The sequence below is a fragment of the Canis lupus genome, chromosome 15 (genome assembly GCF_011100685.1).
Source record: "Canis lupus familiaris isolate Mischka breed German Shepherd chromosome 15, alternate assembly UU_Cfam_GSD_1.0, whole genome shotgun sequence".
Classification (NCBI taxonomy): domain Eukaryota; kingdom Metazoa; phylum Chordata; class Mammalia; order Carnivora; family Canidae; genus Canis; species Canis lupus.
In genome coordinates, this window is record NC_049236.1 from 61,861,497 (window position 1) to 61,883,870 (window position 22,374).

At 42.4% G+C, this 22,374-nt stretch overlaps 1 protein-coding gene across 1 annotated transcript in view; it reads left to right on the forward strand.

Annotated features, from left to right (window-relative positions):
- Positions 1 to 22,374, forward strand: part of CPE (carboxypeptidase E) — a 101,732-nt gene that overhangs the window by 60,231 nt on the left and 19,127 nt on the right. Inside the window, exons 2-3 of the mRNA XM_038559152.1 lie at positions 15,479 to 15,675; positions 17,340 to 17,507. Coding sequence (XP_038415080.1) covers positions 15,479 to 15,675; positions 17,340 to 17,507 — 365 coding nt within the window. The remainder of the gene's footprint in view (positions 1 to 15,478; positions 15,676 to 17,339; positions 17,508 to 22,374) is intronic.

Here is a 22,374-nt window from a genome sequence, read left to right on the forward strand (position 1 = left end):
AGGAAAAAAAAAAAAAGAATTTAGTCCTGTGCTGTTCAACGTGGTAGCCACATACAGCTACTGAAGTATGATTGCAATTGAGGATAATTAAAAATCCAGGTCTCCGCTGCACCACACTGCGTGTCAGGTGCTCTCCGGCAGTTATGGGGAGGAGGAGGTGAGGGTCGTTGGAAAAGTCTTCTGTGTAGAAGTCAGAACAGAGAACAGAGCAAAGAGGATTTTTGGAGTGGTTCTTCCTTTTTCTTCTCTGCCTTTTCTTTCCTCTTCCCTCACCATCACTGTCATTCACGATCAAGTAGTTGACTGTTTTTGACATTTATGACACACAGGCCACCAATCTACGTGCCTTCAATAGATTTTAAAAATTTAATCCTCCCAATAATCCTGTGAGGTAGGTCTTACGGTCACGCCCACATCTGAGTTGAAGAAATCGAGGTAGAGAGGATTAATAACTCGCCTGTACCTGACAGCTGGTAAATGATGGCACACACGCAGCTAGACATCCAGCCTCGCTTCAGAGCTTGCATGTTTACGAGGGAGAGGTACTGCATCTCCTTAAGTGAGCGACCCATCTGGGTTTGGAACTAATTAGAAGAAGAAATAACTGCCGGTTGAGGTGGACTATGGCGGGTGATGACTGCCAAGTGGGGAAGACGAGGCACAGCTATTGTTGCCACTGGTTTCGGTACTTTGTTGTACTTGCCGACTCTTCATTCCCACAGAGTTCCTGCTACCCCAGCCGTAGTCTCTCCTCCCACCCTCCTTGCATTTCCCCCAGTTTTAGTGAGTAGAGGGATTCATGTCGGGCTGTTCCAGTGTTCAGTTGCACCATCCACATGAATTAGAGGATGGCTGTAGCAAGTGAAGAACAAGATCTTTGATATTGAAAATTGGGGGGCGTTGGGGGGCTCAGTTGGTTAAGTGTCTGCCGTCAGCTCAGGTCATGGTCCTGGAGTTCTGGGATGGAGCCCCGGGTTGGTCTCCCTACTCCGTGGGGAGTCTGCTTTTCTCTCTCCCTCTGCCCCTCCCCCACCATGCTCACTCTCTCTCTCTCTCTCTCAAATAAAATCTTGCAAAAAAAAATTGGGTGACATTCTTTAGTTACTTTGGTTTTTTTCTTTATCATTGTGCAAGAATGCGACATGCGATCTGTCCTCTTAACAGATTTTTAAGTGTACAATATATATATATTTTTTACAATATTGTTAACTACAGGTATGATGCTGTGCAGTAGATCTCTAGAATTTACTCATTTTACATAATTGAAATTTAATACATGTTGGTAAGCAGCTCCTCATTTCCCCTACCCCAGCCCTGGCAACGACAGTCCTCTTTGCTTCTACTGAATTAGAGCATTTTGGAGACAACATGCTCCAACGAAGCTCAAGATGTGTCCTTCTGAGACTGGCTTACTTCACTTAGCGTAACGTCTTCAAGGTTTGTCCATGCTGGCACATATTGCAGGATTTCCTTCCTCCTGAAGGCCGAATAATGTTCCACTGTATGTGTACATCACATTTTCTTTACCCATTCATCTGTCAGTGTTCATTTACCTTGTTTCCCCCTCTTGGCTATGGTGAATAGTGCTGCAGTGAACATGGGAGTGCAAATATCTCTGATAGGCCATCCTGTAGCTACATCTGATGTCTGGGACAGGCAATCCCTTATTTCTGTCTAGGAAAGGGAGCCATATAAAGGAGAGAGTGGTGGCTCAGGCCCTCGTTGGAACTAATAAAAAATAAAGCAAAAGACCCAACCTTGTGTATTACTGGGTGCGCTATCACCATTTCTAACCGACTCCTTTGCTCTAACACACCTATACCAATAGGCTGCCACATTAAGACATTTGTGATCTTTCATCCACCGTCCACTGGATTATTGCATATTGGTAAACTAGAATTTGGATATTCAGGGCAAAGCAGAATGAGATATCAAAACTTGATTGAGGCAGGTAGCGGGGTAGTTAAATAATTTGGCTATGGTGGTAGGTCACGGGTGTTGGATCCGTGTGTTGCTATTAGTAACTTGTGTGGTATTGAGGACATCATTTAGATTCCCAACACCCTTGTTTTCTTCATCTGTAAAACAGATGAAAATAGTTCCTACGTCATAGGGTGTGTGTGTGTGTGTGTGTGTGTGTGTGGAATTAATAAACAGAAAGCCCTTAGTACATGCAGGCCATTGCTAATATCACCAACTCTTAGATTCTAGGTCTAATTAGATGATGTAGTTGTGACATGATTACCAATGTCGTAACGAAATAGAGGTTAGTAAACATTCGAACACTGCCATGTATGTTCATGTGTTCACAAATGACACCAGAAATGTTGAGTTGCCATTTTGCTTTCAAGAACACCAGTTTAGGGGTGCCTGGGGGGTGCAGTTGGTTAAGCAACTGACTCTTGGTTTTGACTCAGGTTGTGACCATAGGGTTGTGAGATTGAGCCCCCAGTTGGGCTACATGTTTAGCCACAGAGTCCTCTTAAGATTCTCTCTCCCTCTTTTTCTGCCCTTCCCACTCGTGCTGTCTGTCTCTAAAACAAACAAATAAATCTTTATATATTAAAAAAGAATACTAGTTTATTTAAGGAGGGATCTAATTGTTTTTGATTTCTTTTCATGACTGCCCTTGTTGCTCTGTTGGCTATGTCTTTTCATATTTTACATATTGTGGGGATGAGACATCCAGAGGTTAGAGAAGTGAGTGTGAAGATAGCAAAGTGATTGGTGGAGTGATAAAAAGAGAGTACCAGATATATGAAGAAAATAACTATATTTTCTACCTTTAAGTTGAGATAGGTGATAAAACTATGTAGATGGGGCTATAAAGGGTTTTGTTTGTTTGTTTTGGTGTCATACAATTTCACGTTGTTGTTATTTAATTATCTTACCAAGAAGAAATTCTCCTCCTGCTGGGCTTGGGATACAGTTATTTATCTTTTTTTTTTTTTTTTTTTTTTTTTTTTGAGCTGTTAAACAGAAAGTATTTTTAAATGGCAAATTTTGATATACATGATGATTTTTACCCTTAAACTTGAAAACAGGTAGCTATTTATTTTGTTCACAAATAAATGTTTTGATAAGAATGTTTTGGACAAAGGGCTCCTGGGTGGCTCAGTCGGTTAAGCATCTGACTCTTGATTTTGGCTCAGGTTACAATCTCAGGGTCATGAGACTAGGCCCCATGTGGGGCTCTGTGCTCAGCATAGAGTCTGCTTGAGATTCTTTCCCCCTCAGCCCCTTCACCCTCTCGCTCTCTCAATAAATAATTTTTTTTTTAAAAAAGATTGTTTTGGACAAGATATCTCAAACCATCCAAATACAGAGTCTTAAATAATTTAAAAAGAATCATCAACTTACTAGTAAGAAAATGACAGGGTTTGATATAAAATTTTGTATTGATGTTTTGAGATTGTGATATCGTGTACTTGGGGTCGTGTGAAATTAAAGATGATAAACGCTTAGTGACTGTCTAGTTTTTTTTTTTTTTAAGATTTTATTTATTTATTTATTTGAGAGAGAGAGAGAGAGAGAGAGAGAGAGAATGAGCACAAGTAGAGGGAGCTACAGAAGCAGAGGGAAAAACCAGCTCCCCACCGAGCAGGGAGCCTGATATGGGGCTAGATCTTAGGATCCCAGGAACATGACCTGAGTGAGCTGAAGGCAGACACTTAACCAACTGAGCCACCCAGGTGCCTCTGTAACTGTCTAATTTTTCATTGAGCCAGGTGGTTTTATTTTATTTAGCAAAATTTTTCAATGTTATTTTTATTTTGAATGCCGGCAGAGTATTTATTTACATTAACGTTAAGGAATCCCTAAGTAAAGGGTCAGGTGACATACTAATACAAATTAATCAGATGTATTCTAAGATCAGAAATCTTGGGGATGCTGATGCCTGGGTGGCTCAGTTGGGCAAGGATCTGCCTTCAGCTCAGGTCATGATTTATGTGTCCTGGGTGGAGCCCCACATTCAGCTCTCTGCTCAATGGGGAGTCTGCTTCTCTCTCTCCCTCTGTCGCTGCTCCCCCTGCTTGTGCTCATGTTCTCTCTCTCTCTCACTGTCAAATAAAGTAAAATAAAAAAGAGCAGAAAGTGAAATGAGTCAGTTGGAGAAAGACAATTGTCATATGGTTTTACTCATACGTGGAATATAAGAAATAGTGAAAGGGACCATGAGGGAAGGAGGGAAACTGAGTGGGGAAAAATTAGAGAGGGAGACAAACCATGAGAGACTCCTAACTCTGGGAAACAAAAAAGGGCTGCAGAGGGGGTGGTGGGTGGGAGGATAGGGTAACTGGGTGATGGGCACTGAGGAGGGCACATGATAAGATGAGCACTGGGTATTATACTACATGTTGGCAAATTGAATTTTAATGCAGATTTTTTTGAAAAGCAGAAATCTCTAGTCTTTTTGGGGGGGCTGTGTGTATCTCTTTAGTTGCTTACTTTTCCTTGTATGAGATTTTGCCCCTCATTGTACTACCCTCTTCTCTTCATTGCAAAAAAAAAAAAAAGAAAGAAAGAAAAAAAAAAAAAAAAGAAAAAAATTCCCTAAAGTTCGTATCTTAGTCCCCAAAGAAGTAAATAAAAGACTAGCAGAAGATGGGTGAGATGGAGTGGGAGATAAAATTAGAGTAGTTGTAGTGAGTAAAAATCTTGAAAGTTCTTTAATGAGAGAATTACAAGCAAAATATGATAATACATAGCCGGTAAGTATCCACGGTTATTCATAATTTATTCATAACTACATTAAATATAAGACTGTGCATAATTATTTAACGTACTTTTAAAATTTAAATATTTAATTTAAAACTGAGAAGGGAGATATACTTTCCTGTAATCTGAATAGTTCTGGAGCTTTCTAGGGATGTACCAATAAGCCCTATGACAGTCTCCCATGCTCTTGCACCTGACATTGGGTTCAATATACATTAGCAGATACTTTGTTGTTCATGCAGGCTAGCATTTATAGTGCATCTCAGGCCTGAGGCCATGTAGCAGCCTCCAGAATTATGCTGGGTGCTTTTGGGAGAATGGGCACTCAAGGTGGTTGGAGCAAGCCAACATTAAGAAAAAGCACTTAAGTTTCTAAAGTCTTTTATTATTTCAAAATCAGTGTCTTTCTCTTTCTCTCTGTCCCCCAATCTTGATTTTGGAGTCTTTCTACACTCCAGTGGCCCACAGATAGGCACCAGTTATCCCCTGGGGGCTCATTCGAGTTTTAGGCTCTCAGGCCCCACTCCAGACCCTCTGAGTTGGAAATTACATTGAATAGGATCTTCAGGTGATTCGGTTGCACATCCAAGTCTGAGGAGCCTGCCGTATGGCATAGGTCAACTCTAGGCTGATATCTGTATCTGTACTCCTAGAAGGATCGGTTAATTTTCCAAACTCACTTAAGTTGCACAGCTCTTTGAAGGATCTCAGGATCACCTCATACATAATACTGTTGGAAGCTTCTAGCTTCTATGTTTCCAATATGGAAGATTGTTCGTACTGTGTTAATAACATGAGTCATGGGCAATGATTTATTGGTTACCAACTAGTTGTTGGGTTTGGCACAGAATGTCTCATTTGGATACTTTCTCCTTTAATCTTCTAAGCAACTCAACAAAAGAGGCTTTAGTGAGCCAATTTAGAGAAAAGAATCCTGAGGCTTGGGGAAGAGGTTATTGGCAAAAGGTTGGATATACCATGTTAGAGCTGAAATCCAAACCAAGTGTGTGTTATCTAAGCCCATGTTCCCCACCTCCTTGTTTCTTTTAAACAGTGCTCTATTGCTGCCATGCTGCTGTGCTCCATTTGCAGTGAGGAAGGGCATGTAATAGTCCATTTGTCTGGATCAGGAAACAAGCTTATGTAGAAATGTATGTAGATATTTCTGGTGGCTGTGATTTCTCTCTTTCCAGATTCCGACTTCCAATGTCTAGTATAAGAAGGTTCCTTAAGTTTGTAAGATCTTTGCATACTTTTGTGTCTTTTCTTTTGCAAATGTGAGGGAAGAGAATTCATACATTCCCTTAAATCAAATTCTCAAAACCAATGATCCATAAATTAAGAACTATCACCCTTCTCATCTGCATCCCATTGACTCTCAGCCATTGGAATTCCCAGCTGTCTGCTGACCTCATTGGACTCCCCATCGCTGTGCTGGACTTTCCATGTACCAACTCCCAAATGGTTCATTCTCAATCCCAGAAGGGCATCAGAATCACCTCTCGATCTCTGAATAAAATACAGATTCAGGCCCCTTCTTAGAGGTTTTGAAGTATGATCTTTGGGAACAGAGCTCAGTACCCTGCATTTGCAAGAAGCCCACAGCTGACCTAGAGAGCAGTAAGTGAGCACAATTTCCTTCAAGAACTTTGCACAAAAGAGGCTACTTCATGATTACCCCATTATTATTATGGAATAATCTCCTGGCGGGAGACCTAGAGCGGACCCAGTCCTCCCACAGGGGATCCTCACCAGCTCATGTGGGCTGGAATTTCTAAGGTACTGCGGCAAGCAGAAAGACCTGGGGGCTCCATTTCACCCTTTACCCTCGTGGAAAAGATTCTATTGTGTAGCTCACTGCTTCTGAGACTGGGGCACCTTCAGCGCTGCCAGTCGTTAGTTACGATGTTGAGAGAATGACATCCTGAAGATGTTTTGACAAATGGGCTTGACTTTTGAGTTATCCTCTTCCTGGGAAAATTAAAAAGAAAGCTCCCAGGTTGTTTCTGGGAAGAGATTGTTAGACTAAGTTTTGACATTGCTGCTGGAGTTTTAGGTCGTTGGTATTGCTCCCACTTCACCTGCCTATTAGTAAACTGAAGTTTTTCTCCATTCATTTGTGTCTGCTAGAGATACTTGACATTTTCCACCCACGTAGGTTCTGATGTCATCACTTTGCTCATCCTCTGTTCACCTTTGGCATGAGATGGGCTGTTCTTTCTTGAGCGTACAGAGTGGTGATTGGGGGATAGGGACTTGGGGTTTTTCATTACTTTTTGTAACCAGGCCTTACTTCACTATGATGATCTACCATTTTCTCTTTGTTCCAGAGAACTGTCAGCTAACATTTATTGAGAGCTATGATTTGTATAGGGCAAGTTTAGAAGCTTGAATACCAATAGTTTGTCAAAGAAAAGCTATCAGGCTCTGTTTCTCTGGGATGCTAGGAGGTGTGAGGTCATCCACAGCACCTACAGCATGGCTTCGAGATACCTCTGTGCTTTTGAGGGGTGTTGATGACTTCACAACGGCTGTTCGGGCTTTCAGCAGCTTTCCCGGAGAGAGAGATTGTTCTTCAGCTGTGCTAAACTCTCTCTGGATCTTCTAGTTAGGATTCTAGTTTTGTCCTCTGGAGTTTTACAGAATTAGCCAAACCCTTAGCCACACGACCGCCCCTGGGAGGCTCATGCTACACCTAAAAGCCTCTTTCCAAGCTACAACATAACTCCTCATGGGCATTATTTTCCAAAACTGACCTACCAGTCACAACCAAATATGGTAACGAGAGAGCCGGCAAACACTGAACCATAATCACTTGTCAGAAACCTGGTCCATTCATACTTTCTTTTCTCTTTTCTGGTACCAATTTAACTCTGTTCTGTTTTGGCCTCTTAGATATATTTATCTTCACGTTTTATTTTATATTATCAAAATACTGGTGAAAGACAACAGAGTCTTCTAAGAGAATCATCTAAAATAAAATTGGCACATACATTTATTATTTATTTATTTATTTATTTATTTATTTATTTATTTATTTAAATTGGTACTTTTAAAAGATACTTAAAGGCCCAAATCCATCTTCAGTAAATACTTGCACAAAGGCATCCTGGTAACCATTTGATGTGATCTGTAACTATTAGAGTACTTTAAAAATAATTCTGTCTTTCCTGGTGATTAATATCTACAGAATCGGGCTCCCTGCTCAGTGGGGAGTCTGCTTCTCCTGCCTCTCCCCCCCCCCCCCGCTCATGCTGTCCCTCTCTCAGATAAATAAAATCTTAAAAACTATATCTACAGAGAGATTTCACATCATGAAACTACATCATTAAAACAATCTCTGCCTTACCTGATTTGTGTTAAAATTTACTCTGTGTTCATGTCACGATGCTCTTAAACAAGTCAACGATTTTTTTCTGACTGTATGGCTTTTTGCAGGCAGCCTCTCCTTGGATAATAGCTATAAAGTGTTTCATGTTACTAATTTTAAATGACCAATGTCTGTGATTTTTAAACTGTGAATTTCTGGGAGTGGGCACAGAAATTATACTGTTTTTTTTCATGTCGAAGATAGCCTTGTAGGTCAAGACTGTAGGAAGAACAGAAGGAATTTTGAATACCTAGAATGATAAATATTTTAGAAAAACTACTTATTAGGTCAAAGTAAGATTTTTTTCATTGATTATTATGATTAGGTATAGAGCAAAGAGTAACATAATCCAGTCCATTGGTAACTGTTAGAGTAATTCATGAAGCCAAAGTAAAACCCCCTACTCCTTTCTTCTTTTCCTTCCCCCTAGAATAGATGGATACTGGTGCGGTGCTTTAGAAAACAGCTCCATCTCAATACATGAATAAAACCCCCAAACAAACCTCTTTTAATTCTTACTACATAAAATGAAACATAAAGAAAGGCAGTATGGTAGAGGCTAGCCTGATTCTACTTTTCGTTATGTGTTTGAAAATCCTTCTGCTTTCTTAGACTTCAGATTCACCTTCTGGAGAACCCGTGAAAAAACCGGAAGTTACATATTTCAAATAATTGCTCTCCATGTGCAGTGGTGTGTCGGAGTAGGGCTGTACTGGTTTATGAGACCTAGTTTTAATTTTCCGGAACTGTGTGAGCCGACTGACCTCACGTTGGTAACTTCAGATTGTCCATAGGGAGTGCGTTTGTACCATGAGCCAGCAGCTCGGAGCTGGTTGTTAAACACTGGAGTGCTCATCATCGTACATGGATATTTGTAAAAAGTTTCTAAGATACTTGTGTAAAGACAAATATTTTAATTAAAAAAAATTAAAGGCATTTGTTGATATTCGAACTCTGACATTTTTATAGACTTGCAAGGTTAGCAAGTCTAACCTTCTTCTGCTCTTCTGTTTATCCCTCTTTCTTCAATTAGGATCTTTCTAGATATACACTAGATGTCATTTGTAAGAGAACTTTGAGAGGCTATGTGTGGCTAATGCATAATTAATATTTGAAAAAGAATTCTGGAATGCATCTCTGCAGAATAGTTCTGTAATGTGTTCTGTGTTGGCTGCCCATTAAAAAATCAGATGAAGTGAGAAATTACTTTCAAGATGTGGTGTAAATTTAGTTATTTTAAAATATGACGATGAAGGCGGAAGCAAGGAGAAGTAATCTTTTACACTCCGTATTGTCTTCTGCAACTGTTTTTTATTCTTTTGCCTTTCTTTGGATTTTTTTCTCCCCTTCTTTGTTCTCTTTTCATCTACTCTGCTAGAAGGAGGCTCTATTTTCGTATCCATACCCACTCTCTTCTATTATTTATTTGGCCTTCGGAGATTTGGATTTCTTTTAGGAATACACTGAGCATTTTAGGCTGCTAAAATATCCTAAAACACGAGCCAATTAATGACGTATTCATTGACAAGTGTTCGGAAACTTGTAGGGTTCATTCTGCAAGAGTGATTTAAAAGCTGTAATAGGTTAGAACGTCAAACAAGTGGAAACAATTAGTAGCACTAATGTCTTAACCCCCAGTTTACCACTGAGAGAGGGAGATCCTTGATGGGAAGGCCCATCTGTTCCAGAGATGTCTCCAACTTGCAAAGCCATTTGTAAATCAAATCATTCAGTGACTGTGCTGCTTGTGTAGCTACTTATAGGTCTGTTTCTCAAAATCATTGGTGAGGTGCACGTTTTACCATGATATTTTTGAGAAATAGGGTTTTATTTTTGGATACTCTGGTTATTCAGCCATGTGTTTAGTATATTACGTGTACCGGGAACATGTACTTTGACATTGTCACCAGCTCTAGGAATTGTGAAATCAGTGAGTTAAGTACACCTTCCAAATGAGTTAGTGGATTTATATTTTTGCAATAATTTGATGTTGGAGGAAGAAGAGATTCATCTCAGTATGAGTTTCCTCTCTATTTACAGAAAGAAAGATGGAAGAGTTCTGTTACTATAATCGAGTTCTTTCTTAAAATACCCTTCACGTACTTACTTTTTTCTAAATGATGCTACACTTCTTACACCAAGTTTCACAATTTACAACCTATTTTCACATTTATCTCATTTTTCATTAGATATTTGACCTCTGCTCTTTTCTTCTCATATAGAGGTCACGGAATAATTGACTCTAAGATTTGGAAGAGCCTTCCAAGTCATCTGATCAAGCCCTCTACCGAATGGTCCGCCTGTCAGCTATTTCCAAGAGCAGAAATATTAGACACAGATAGGCTGACCATTAGGTCAAATAATGCAGTGAAAGTAAAATTTCCTTTTTGTGAAAAAGGCTGAGTATTATTATATATTTTTTTTACCTCTTTATTTGATTTTTTTTTTCTTTTTCTTTTCAAGGCTTAGCCTACTGGGCCTGTGAACTTCTGCTTTAGGGTCTCTCTGGTCACTTTAACACCATTGATTCCTACCATGTGGGAGCTTTGCCAGACTGTTGTCAGCTTCAGACTCTACCCACATGCTAAGCCTAAGGGATATGTGTTTCTGGGGGTGCAAAATGCTTCTATTTTATTTTGAAGCAATAGATCTGTACATTTTTTTCATTTTATGATTTGGTTATTTCAAATCACATTAATAAACAATTGGAACAAATGAGTTGTTACAAGTATGGAACTTAAAAGAACTTGCCTGCTCCAGTTATTATTTATTTATTTATTTATTTATTTATTTATTTATTTATTTATTTATTTATGATTCAGTAAGGCTTTGGATCTTATTTTAAAACACCCATCAGTTATTCTTATATTGTTCTGATGAGAGTACAAGTCCAATCATGTACATTGGTTGTTCCGTGACACAGATGAGTACGATGGAAACTCGGCCCAGCCAGGCTGGATTTGGTCGTCAGGTGATCATCTTCTAACGGTGGCTTGATTGCTGATTGTGCGCCACGCGGAGCACCCAGGACAGAGGGTTATGTGATCTTGCAGAAAAGCTGGTGCAGCAGGGGAGCTGGACTTCCCGAGCCAGGCCATCGGCAGTGCAGGCACCCTGGCACCCTGTGAACAGACTCCTCCGGGGGATCAGGGACTCGGAACCGCTGGGTGAAAAGGCAAAAAAACTAACTGGCGGGTGCAGAGTTAAGAGGAATGCAAACCGAGCAGCCCCCAGGGACCGGAGCGGGGTCCTTCCCGGCTGGGAGGTGGATGGGCTGAGCCTGGGGGCGTGCTGCCGGCCGTCCCTGGGAATGGGCACCTGCTGACCCCGGGCTCTGTCCCCAGCAGCCGCAGACAGGTGTCCCCACCGGGCTGTGTCCCCAGTGTCTCTCACACAGATGTGCCCACCAGGCTCTGTCCCCAGCAACCCGCACGTAGGTGTCCCCACCATCCTCCGTCCCCTGCAGCCCGCACACAGGTGTCCCCGCCGGGCTGTGTCCTCAGTGGCCCGCACACAGGTGTCCCCGCCATCCTCCCTCCCCAGCAGCCTGCATACAGGTAGGTGTCCCACCACCTCCATCCCCTGCAGCCCACACACAGGTGTCCCCGCCGGGCTGTGTCCTCAGTGGCCCGCACACAGGTGTCCCCGCCATCCTCCGTCCCCAGAGGCCGCACACAGGGGTGCCTAGGTCATCCGCGGACTGTACCCTCCGGGTTGGTGAGCTGACACACGGGCTTATTCAAAGGCCAACGGCTTCGATTTTATTCTTCCTTCTAAATTAAGGGTCCGGAGAGCAGAATGTCTCCTGAGCTCCTTGTTTAGACTTTTGGACACAGCCAGCCTCGGGAGTCCTTGCCTGGAGGTTTTGGGGCGTCTTGTGACCATGGAGATTGCTGTCTTCCTGGGACATCGGCTGCTCACAGTGGGGGGGGGCTCCCAGTAGCCCCGAGGTCCTTAAGTGTTGCCCCCAGGGTGCCGACCCGCTGCCCGCCCAGCCCGTCCAGCTCCTGGCTGCTGCTCCCCGCGCGGCTGCACCTGCGCCCCAAGGGCTCGCGGGGCCCTCAGCTGCCCGGGGGGCTGCTTACTCGTTCCCTCGGGAGCTCGTTGGCTGTGAGCCATGCGGGTGCTGTAGGCAGGAGCCTGCCCCCGAGCTCTGGCCGTCCTCGCAGCCTGGGGGACTGTCACCTGGGGGCAGGTGTGTACTCACACTCAGGTACTGGAGAGAACAAAAGGGCTGGATGCAGACCTCAGGTGGCCCAGGAAGCGGTGGCTCTCCAGATCAGGGAAGGACAGGGCAAAACTTGTGGGTGACCAGGAGGACAGCCTTGGTGGGCCAGAGCCCTGCGGCCCAGGGACAGGTGAGCAGGTCCTCAGGGGACTGGGAGGTGGGCCAGGCCACACCCGGGGGAGCTACAGCTCTTGTAGAGGATTCCGGCTTTTATGGTGAAAGCAGATGGGAGGCTCCTTAGCTGATGGGTTTTGGGTAGAGGGGACCCAGTGGGGTGGGTGGTGAAGAGGGGAGGGCGAAGGGCTGGAGAAGGTGATGGGACTCTTCCACTTGAGAACCTTGTAGCTGGTTGGTCATGTACCCAACGTCCCCCCATCATCGCCCCACTGCTGAACCCCGCGTGCATGCCGGTGTCCTCCTCCAGAGCCCACATTCCCTGAGCTTAAGGTGCTGCTCTGCTGGCTTGCGGGTCTCCTGTGGCGTCGTCGAACGGCAGGGTGGATGTGTGTACCTCCAACAACACCGTGGCTACTCGACACCTCACAAGACGCGTCCGTAGGCTTAGGGCAGCTCTTCTGGATTCTGGTGACAGCGTATCTAGCAACATAACTCGTTCTATGAGTCAGAGGAGGATGCAAATACACTTGCCTTTTCTTTCGCCAAGTCATACATGCCTTGAATTTTATTTCCATACATTGTCTTCTATAAAATGACCTTTACGGTTCTATCTTCGCATCGGACGAGAGCATTGCTGTTGTTACTCTTACTGCTGTCTCCTCACAAATGTGGCAGACGTCGTGGGGCAGATTTGCTTTCGAGAGCAATTTCCTACAGAGCTGAAGAAACAAAGCCACCCTGGGAATTTTCTCACTTTGAAAATCAAGCGTTGAGGCAATAGGGGGTGGTGTGGCTTGTGGCAGAACTGGGAGCGCATTCAGATTCAGACACGTGCACGGACTGCCAGACACACCCTGGGGGAGGCTGAGAGGGTATGACGTTGCTATGTCTCCCTTAAATGATGAAATATATCTTTTTTTTTTTTTGAATTGGGAGAAGAAATACAAAATCTCAGTGAGCTCATCTCCTCTTATGGGTTACGGGCCAAGCTCCTTCGAGTGACTGAGACCTCAGACAGCGCTGGGTGGGGTAACAGGCAGGGGCCCCTGCCTCCCACAGTGGAATCTTCTCTCAATACCTTTGCAAGATAGGCTTGTAATGCTCCTTTGGCCACTTGATCTCCATTTCCTTTTGTAACGCGCTGCTACCCTCCCTTCTGTGCCTCGATCAAATTAATATCCAGTAAGGGGAAGGAGTAAAGCACATGAGTTTGACAGAAAGGAGGAAGGTCATTATGACTTTTGAAATCAGAAGCAAAGAAAGCATCTCTTCTCGTGCATTATGCGGGTACGTGCCCAGGCATAGTGTTACCAGCGCCTCTCCCTCAAAGTAAGAAAATGAGGGGCATATAAATAGCCCTGATCCTGCTCCGGCCTGATCCTTAGATTAAGATTAACTCAGATGCAGGCCGAGAGGTCACACAAGGACGTGGTTTTCTGTGGTTAGCAGTCATTTAAGTCACACCATCAGGAATCTCACGCAAAGGATATTTAGATGATGTTTTTCCAGGAGAAAAATAATTCCAGTTTTTCTTTTACCGGGGGGTAAGCAGTCCTAGTGGTTTTATAGGTGGAAAAATCCTTTCCACTGCAGAGGTTGGGCCTGGGGGATGGATGAAGCAGAGGGAGCCAAACAACAGGATTAATTTGGATCATTTGCTGCTATGCCTTGCAATTTAATTACTCCTAAACACAGTGGAGAACAGCAGAAACAGGCAATAGTGACTTCAGTCTGAATTCTGAGCCCTTCAGCAAAACATATTCTCTTGGGCCTGCATTTGTACAATACTGACAATAAAAATGTCTGTCTTCCTTATTTTAGTGGGCTGTTATAAAGAGAAAATTAGATTATACGTGGTAAAGCATGTCACGCCGATATTATGACACTGTCATCGTCATCACAATAATAATTATCATAGCAAACACTTAGCACTTGTTATTTTCCAGGCACTGTTCTACGCATTCATACTTATTCTTTCACTTAGTTCTTACCATAATCTTACGGGTAGGATCTGTTCTCTTATTTTAGGGGTGGGAAAAGAGAGCCACAGAGAGCTGAAGTAACTTGCTCAAGGCCAACCCGTAAGAGTTGGTGCGAGGGTTTGAAGCCATGCAGTCTGGCTCCAGAAGTTCATGCTTTTAATCACTAAGGATTAAAAAAAAGGAAAAAAGAAAAAAGAAGAAAGAAAGAAAGAAGAAAGAAAGAGAAAAAGCATAGGCTTTCAACTAAATGCGAAGATCAGCATTTATAGATTCTGGCTTCATGGGCATGTTACCGCGGTCAGGCCTCTTCAGCAGCCTGAACTTCACTTTGCTCATTATAAAATAATACCGACTCTTAGATGTTTGGTGAGAACTAAATGAGAAAAAATGCAAAGGTCCGTGTTCAGCCAGCAGAAGGCATGCGATGAATTATTGTTATTATTATTATTTATTGCGGGTGGGATGGTATATTTGTCGGCTCAGGCTGCCCTAACAAAACACCACAGACTGGATGACTTTAGCAGCAGAAATTAATTTTCTGACAGTTCCGAAAGCTCAAAGTCCAAGGTCAAGGTACCAGTAAGGTGGTTTTCTGAGACCCTGTCCTCGTTTGCAGGTGCTCTCCTCCCCGTACGTGTCCTCACGTGGCCTTTCCTCCACGCACCTGGGGGGAAAGGGGAGCCAGTGCTGGTGTCTCTTCCTCCTCTTGTACGGATTAAGGTCCCGCCCTCATGATCTCATTTAACTTTAATTATCTCCGTATAGGTCCTGTCTCCAAATATAGTCACATTGGAGGTTAAGGCTTCACCTCCAATGAATTTGGGGAATTTGGGGAAGACACAGTTCAGTCCTTGGGGAGACAGACTTAGAAGGGCAGAAGTGTTAGGAATATTTTGACATTTCAAGTAGATTTGTCTTAGGTATCAATTCTGGAAAGAGAAGAAGCCGTCAGCTGTGTGTAGTAAGTCAGTAGAGACACAACGTACTCCTAGCCGTGTGCCGTCTGTCTTCTATTTGGAGCCGTAGAAAGTGTCCTCATGTCATTGATTTTTGCTCTTTTAGGTGAGCCTGAATTTAAATACATTGGGAATATGCACGGGAACGAGGCTGTGGGACGGGAACTGCTCATCTTCCTGGCCCAGTACCTGTGCAACGAGTACCAGAAGGGCAACGAGACGATCGTTAAGCTGATCCACAGCACCCGGATCCACATCATGCCTTCCCTCAACCCGGACGGCTTCGAGAAGGCCGCATCTCAGGTGAGTTCCCGCCAGCCCAGAGCAGGGCATGCTTCCTTTCCTGGTGTTCATAGGTGTGTGCTCCTCTGTCGTAGCACACGCACGTGAATCTCACAGGTAGGACGGGGAGGTGATGGAAGTGATAGATGCTCCCCTGCCTCCCGAGGAGAAGACATTTCAGAAGATAAGGCCTGGCTGGTGAGAGTGGCTTCAGCAGGGATTGGGAGTGAGAGGTTTTGTTAATAAGTCAGCATTGCATTTTGCTGGTAAATAACCATATTTATTCTCCCATGTTTGTGACTAAATTTCCTTTGCTCTAAAAAGCTGAAAGCCTGACTACCGCCAAGGTTGGGGCCCTAACACAGTGGAGGTCTCTGAATGAGGTGATGTCCTAGCGCCCTCTGCTGACATCAAGGAAGAAAAAGTGAGGCCGGATCAGTGTTTCCTTGGTGTTTAATTCTGGTACATATGGTGAGGGAAGTAAAACAAACAAAAAAACCCCACCACCACCATCAACAACAACCCCTTCTGCCTTTAAAATTAAATTATAATGCTATTTTAACTGTTAGAGGACGCTGGAAAGTAAGACATCTTAAGAGAAGATAAATGGCCTGTGTTCTCTTTTTGTTTGCACAGGCGTGGAGGACATGAGTTGTTTTCCACAGTTTGAAGCAATTTCCTTATTTTATGGGAGTATTAGTATTTTACTTATAGTTGGGAAGTCAGTTTGTACCTTAAAAATAAAACATCCAGTGACCTGACAGTTTGACATTGTAAGAAACCTAGAGAATTTCTGGAAATAACATTGAGATAATTTCTAAAGTCATAAAAGAAAAATTATAACAACATAGAGAATTAAGTTGTATACTATTTTAAAGGTGGTATTTGGAGCTGTAAGAACGGGTAAAAGATTATCATTGTTATTTTCTGTTACAGATTCTTGTTCTTTGGAGTCTAAGGTATCTGAGCTTATATAACTTCAAGATATGGGAATTAGCTCTATATCATAGATAATGTATAACTTAATAGTAAAATAAGAACATATGCATTGTGGAATATGGCTAAATGTCTTGAAAATTCCTTAAAGTTCTAGATTATACCAATACTGAAATGTACGATTTGAAATTGAACAGACATTTCTCAACTTACAAAGCTCTTGATCTTTGTTCTAGGGCTCATTTTTTTTTCATGAAAACTGTAAAAGAGAGGTATCTAATATGTACATAGTTCATGTTAAACTCATTTTAAACCTTCAGTCTTCTTTAGTAATTTGTTCTTTTGAATATTTAAAAAATAGATTGCTCTGATTTACAGAGCCAATGAATATTTTACTTAAAATCAAATACGGACTGGCATGCTTTGAAAGGCATCATCTATTACTAACATATATAGATTTTTTTGCAGTTTGATGATAAATACCATTTAAATGTGATTGTTATTAATATTTAAGGTATTATTCATTGAAAATATTTTCAAAATAATCATAACAAATACTTTCAACCTGATACATTCATGGATCTGTCAGCAAGAGTGAAAATACAGTTTGAGAGGGTATTGTTGAAATAAATAACTGATCCTAGTAAATTACTTTAAAAATCATTAATGAAGACCTTAACTAGATAATAACAACAATAATAAATAACTTATTATGTTTCCTTTTGATTTTTTTTTTTTTTTTTTTTTAGCCTGGTGAGCTCAAGGACTGGTTTGTGGGTCGAAGCAATGCCCAGGGAATAGATCTGAACCGGAACTTTCCAGACCTGGATAGGATAGTTTATGTTAATGAGAAAGAAGGTGGTCCGAATAATCATCTGTTGAAAAATCTGAAGAAGATTGTGGATCAGAACACAAAGGTAGAGAACATGTATCGTTGTCTCGGGTTCGGTCTTCTAGCCTAAGGAAGTATGTTCTCGTATCTTCATCATAATGGAGGCTGGAGCAGTAATGTCACAGCTTGTGTGGGATAGATAGCCAGCTCTGAGAAAGTCACGGTCGGAGCCCCTGGAATTGGGCAGGGGGTCAGGAGAATAGGACATGGGGGAGGGGACAGATGGAAGGAACCCATTGTGGGTGTCTTGAACGTCATCATGGCCCTTTCAGAGGCCCTGTATCAGCACATCACAGCATTCCACACTGTTAATCTTTTTCTTCTTTTCCAGAACCTTCTCCCTCTTTGCTTTGTACAACTCTGCTTTCTCCTGCCCCTTCTATTGCTGTTCCAATTCCCGCTCAGCTTCTTTCCCCGTGTCCCCTACTTGGCTAAGTGCTGGCCTTCGGGGTGCCATCTGCTACCTTTATCTCTTTCCCTATAGATCCATCTCCTGTGGTGTTCTCTTTCTCCATTTTACTTGCTCACTGAGTCCCTTATCTGATGACACCCAGAACCTCAAAACCAAACATTTTCCATAAGAAAACAGTGTTTTCTCCTTTATCCTGTCATCAGAACCTTGATTTTTTTCCATCACTGTCACCACCCACCAGCAATCTGTTGGCAGATCTCAGTGATGTGAGAGCCCTAAGCTCCCCTCTTCTGCAGACTCATTCCACTGTTCGGTTTGGGCCCCCATTGTCTCCTGATCTGATGAGCACAGTCGCCCCCTGTTCTTGTTTTGGGTTCGGCCTCTCCCAACTCTGTTCAGTCTTCTTGAATTCCTCCCGGGTGATCTTCATACACAAATGATTGCTCCATTGCTTAAAAAACCTTGCCGGCTCTCCACCATCCAGAGGATAAAGCAAAAGCTCAATATGTCAGAATCGTGTGATGGTTTAGTCTGGAGACTCTGGGGGCAACCACGTTGGTTCAAATCCCGGCTCCCTATTTGCTGCATGCGCTTTGGAAAAATTTTTATTTATTCATGTATTTATTTATTTATTTATTTATTTATTTATTCATTCATTTATTTACTTATTTATGGAAAATTATATTTAACCACTATGTGCTTCTGCTTCTTCATCTGCAATAGGGAGATGATAATGGTATCTCCCCCCAGGGGGGTTATAAGAATTGAGTGAGTTAACATTTATCAAGTGCTTCAAGTCAGGCCCTACCTACAACTTTTATTACCGTTTCAGCCTAATTTCTTGGTACTGTGTTATGTCCCTCAGAGCTGGATGGACGCATTGACACGTTCACTGAACATCTGATGCTCCTTCAGACCAGTATTGTTTGAACATTGTTGTCAACTGCTTGGAGAGGCAGGGCCCATCGTGGAGGGAAGGTGGCGAACTGCTGTTGGCAGCTCTCAGTTCCACTTCTGTTTTTCCAGGCAGTTCTGCTCTGGCTCATCAACCCCTGTTTGTACCTTTCCTAAGTGAGAACATGGGATACAATTTCTCCATTTGATCACAGTGCCCTTGGCCCCTGGCAGCTGCTGGCTCACTTGTCCTTAATCGGGCTCTGGTATTCCATGTACTCGAGGCCACTGACTCCATTTTGCTCCCTAAACAAACCATTTTCTAATAATTTTATGTCTTTGTATACGTTGCTCCAACTGCCTGGAATGCTCTTCCGTTTCCTTCTGCGTCACCTCCTCTGTGAAGCCCTCTGCTCTTCCAGACAGACCCTGTTAAGCTTCCCTTACATCCTTTAAAAATATATCCAGCACGGTGCTTGTGGCTGGGTAGAGCTTTGTATTTCTTATAATTATTTATGTAGCTCTTTTCCCTTTTGATTCTAGATTTCAGTCTTTTGGTTGCAAGAATCATAGTTTATATTTGAGTCTGACACACAGTAGCTTGAAAACCTGTTATGAACGAATGCAATGCAGCCTGGCAAGCAAATCCCAGTATCTAAAAATCCACGGCTGGAGTTCCAGACAAGCACTCATTATGCACTTGGGCACTAGACAGAGGAACCAGGACATAGGGAGGGTCCTGGATTATTGGTGTAAAGTTCTTAAAACTTTCCTGCCTATATTTAGGATTCACTCCAGAAAACTTAGGTGAGGCCTACAAGTGGAAACTGGTCTCGGGAAAGGGCTGCCAAGGCCTGAGGATTCCAGTAGAACCTGATAAGTGAGGGACTTAAATGTTCCTGCGTCTGAGTCACAGATACATCTTTCTTGGCTGAAGGGAAAGCTGGAAAGACAGAGGACTGTCTTTTTTTTTTTTTTCCCAGAGGTAAAAAGAGGGCAGTCCTATGTGATAAGCTATGAGGGGTGGGGCAGAAATGAAAACACGTGGTGGAAGCTGCGCGCTGATGTCCGCCTGCAGACTCTCCCCACTGCCCTCGGGCCTGTGCTGTCTTTAGTGAGTCTGAGCGGTGGGAAGGTGATGCCTTGCCACCTTCCGTAGAAGAATCTCTGAAATAAACCCATGTCCGTGGGATATCTGATGGGCAGCCTCCGTGCAGGGCTGTAGGCTTTCCATCAGCACTACCCTCCCCTTCCCCAGCACAGCCCGTGCAGTATTTGCATGATCGCTGTTAGGTCTTTTCTTATTTCTAGTTTAAGCAGTAATTTTTAAGGATATGTATGTTCATGGCACTTTAAAAAGAATTAGGATTTTTAAAAAGATGTATTAATTTTGGAGAGAGAGCACGGACACGTGCACATGCAAGTGGGCAGGGGGAGGGCAGAGGGAGAGGGGGAGAGAGTCTCAAGCAGATTCCCTGCTGAGCGTGGAGCCCGATGGCAGGCTCGATCCCATGACCCTGAGATCATGCCCTGAGCGGAAATCAAGAGTCTGCTACTTAACTGACTGAGCCACGGCAGGTGCCCCCCCAAAACTAGAGTTTGAGTTTTTATTTAAAAAATTAAAAACCTTATCTTTTCTGAGTAAAGGTAAGTTAAAGAGAAATAGGTAAAAATTAAAATTTAGTCTTTTTTTTTTTTTTTAGTCTCTTTTCTGGAACAGTAGCAAGATTTATTTGCATTGGACTGAATCTTCAGTAAACCTGGGATGATATTATTCATATATTCATCTTCTCTTTTTTTCCATCTTTGTCGTTAAGATCGAGACCGTGTTAAGATGCTGCCTGGTAGGAGACACGTAGTAGACATTTTGTTAATGTCAGGACACATCTGGCCTTTTTTTACTCCCTCTTCTCAGTTTCTCTATCCCTTACAGTAGCTTCTATGTTTGTTTTATTTTTATTGAGATGTAGTTGACGTAACATACTATTAGTTTCAGATGTGCAGCAAGATGATTTGGTATTTGTACAGATCGTGAAATGATCACCACCGTAAGTCTAGTAACCATCAGTCACCATACATGGTTGTGATTTTTGTCTTGTGGTAGAATATTTAGGATCTACTCTCTTAAAACTTCAAATATAGAATACAGTGTCACCATGTTGTACATGACTTCCCCATGACCTCTTTTATAACTTCTGACCACCTTTACCCGTTTCCTTCCCCATCCCCCCAATGCTGTCTCTGGCCTCCACCAATCTGCCCTTATAATGTTTTTTTTTTTTTAATTTATGTATTTATTTATTTATTTTTATTGGAGTTCAATTTGCCAACATATAGCATAACACCCAGTGCTCATCCCGCCAAGTGCCCCCTCAGTGCCTGTCACCCAGTCACCCCCACCCTGGCCCACCTCCCCTTCCACCACTCCTTGTTCGTTTCCCAGAGTTAGGAGTCTCATGGTCTGTCTCCCTCTCTGATATTTCCCACTCATTTTCTCTCCTTTCCCCTTTATTACCTTTCACTATTTTTTATATTCCCCAAATGAATGAGACCATATAATGTTTGTCCTTCTCCGATTGACTTATTTCACTCAGCATTTCAAGCTTTGTAGGAATTTGAGGTTAAAAATGAAGACTTTTACGAATGATGATTTGGGGAGTTCTGGGGTGTGTATGCTGTGGGAATGGGTGATGAAAAGAAATCAGAATTTTCACCACATGTTCCAGATGCTTTCCTTGTTCCTCTGAACCTCTGAATAAAAGCTCTCTCTTCCTGTCCTGGAGTTCTCCTTGCTGTCTTTCCTCATCTGTTATTGAGCTCTTTGGCCGGGTCACCTCCACTGTTTTCTGGGCTCAGGACATGAGCCTGGGCCTGGATTGCTTGAAAACAGAGTGGATTAAAATAAGTCAAACAATTTTATTAAATTTACACTTGTCTCTAATGGCTAGAGTTGTGAAGAAAAGGAAATAAATATAGCTTTAATATATTTTAAGAGCCAAAGCCATCTAATTATAGAGCATAACATTTAAGCTATATTGACGGTCTTTAAATGGAAATTTTAAAGATAGGTCATAATTGGTTCTAGATTCTCCTGGGGCTCAATCTTAGAGATATTCCAGAGGCTTCTTTATGGGTTACTTAAATACATAATCACAGTACCCCAGGGATCACAGCATTTAATCAGCCTAAAAAATTCTGTTAGTAGCCAGAGACAAACTGAATTTAATTTGTCAAATTGTGGAATTTACTCACTTGCTTTTGAACACATTGGTAGCATGTATATTAGCAATAGTGTATGGATAAGAATTAGCGATAGGCTGAACCTAATCGCCAGCTGTGACTTCGTCTATTCAGGACTGTGTGTTATATTTGTTCCAAAAAAGATTTCTTAAAAAAATGTTGTATTACAAAATTAGTAATTGTAAATGAGGAGAAAAAATAACCCATTACCCTATAGTCTTAGATGACCAGCATCCGCATCTCGGTATGTATCCTTTAGAATTATGTTTTATGCGTGTACCAATCTATAAATATATGGAAGCATACCATGCACACTGTTTTGAACACTTTCAGGTGAATAATAGAG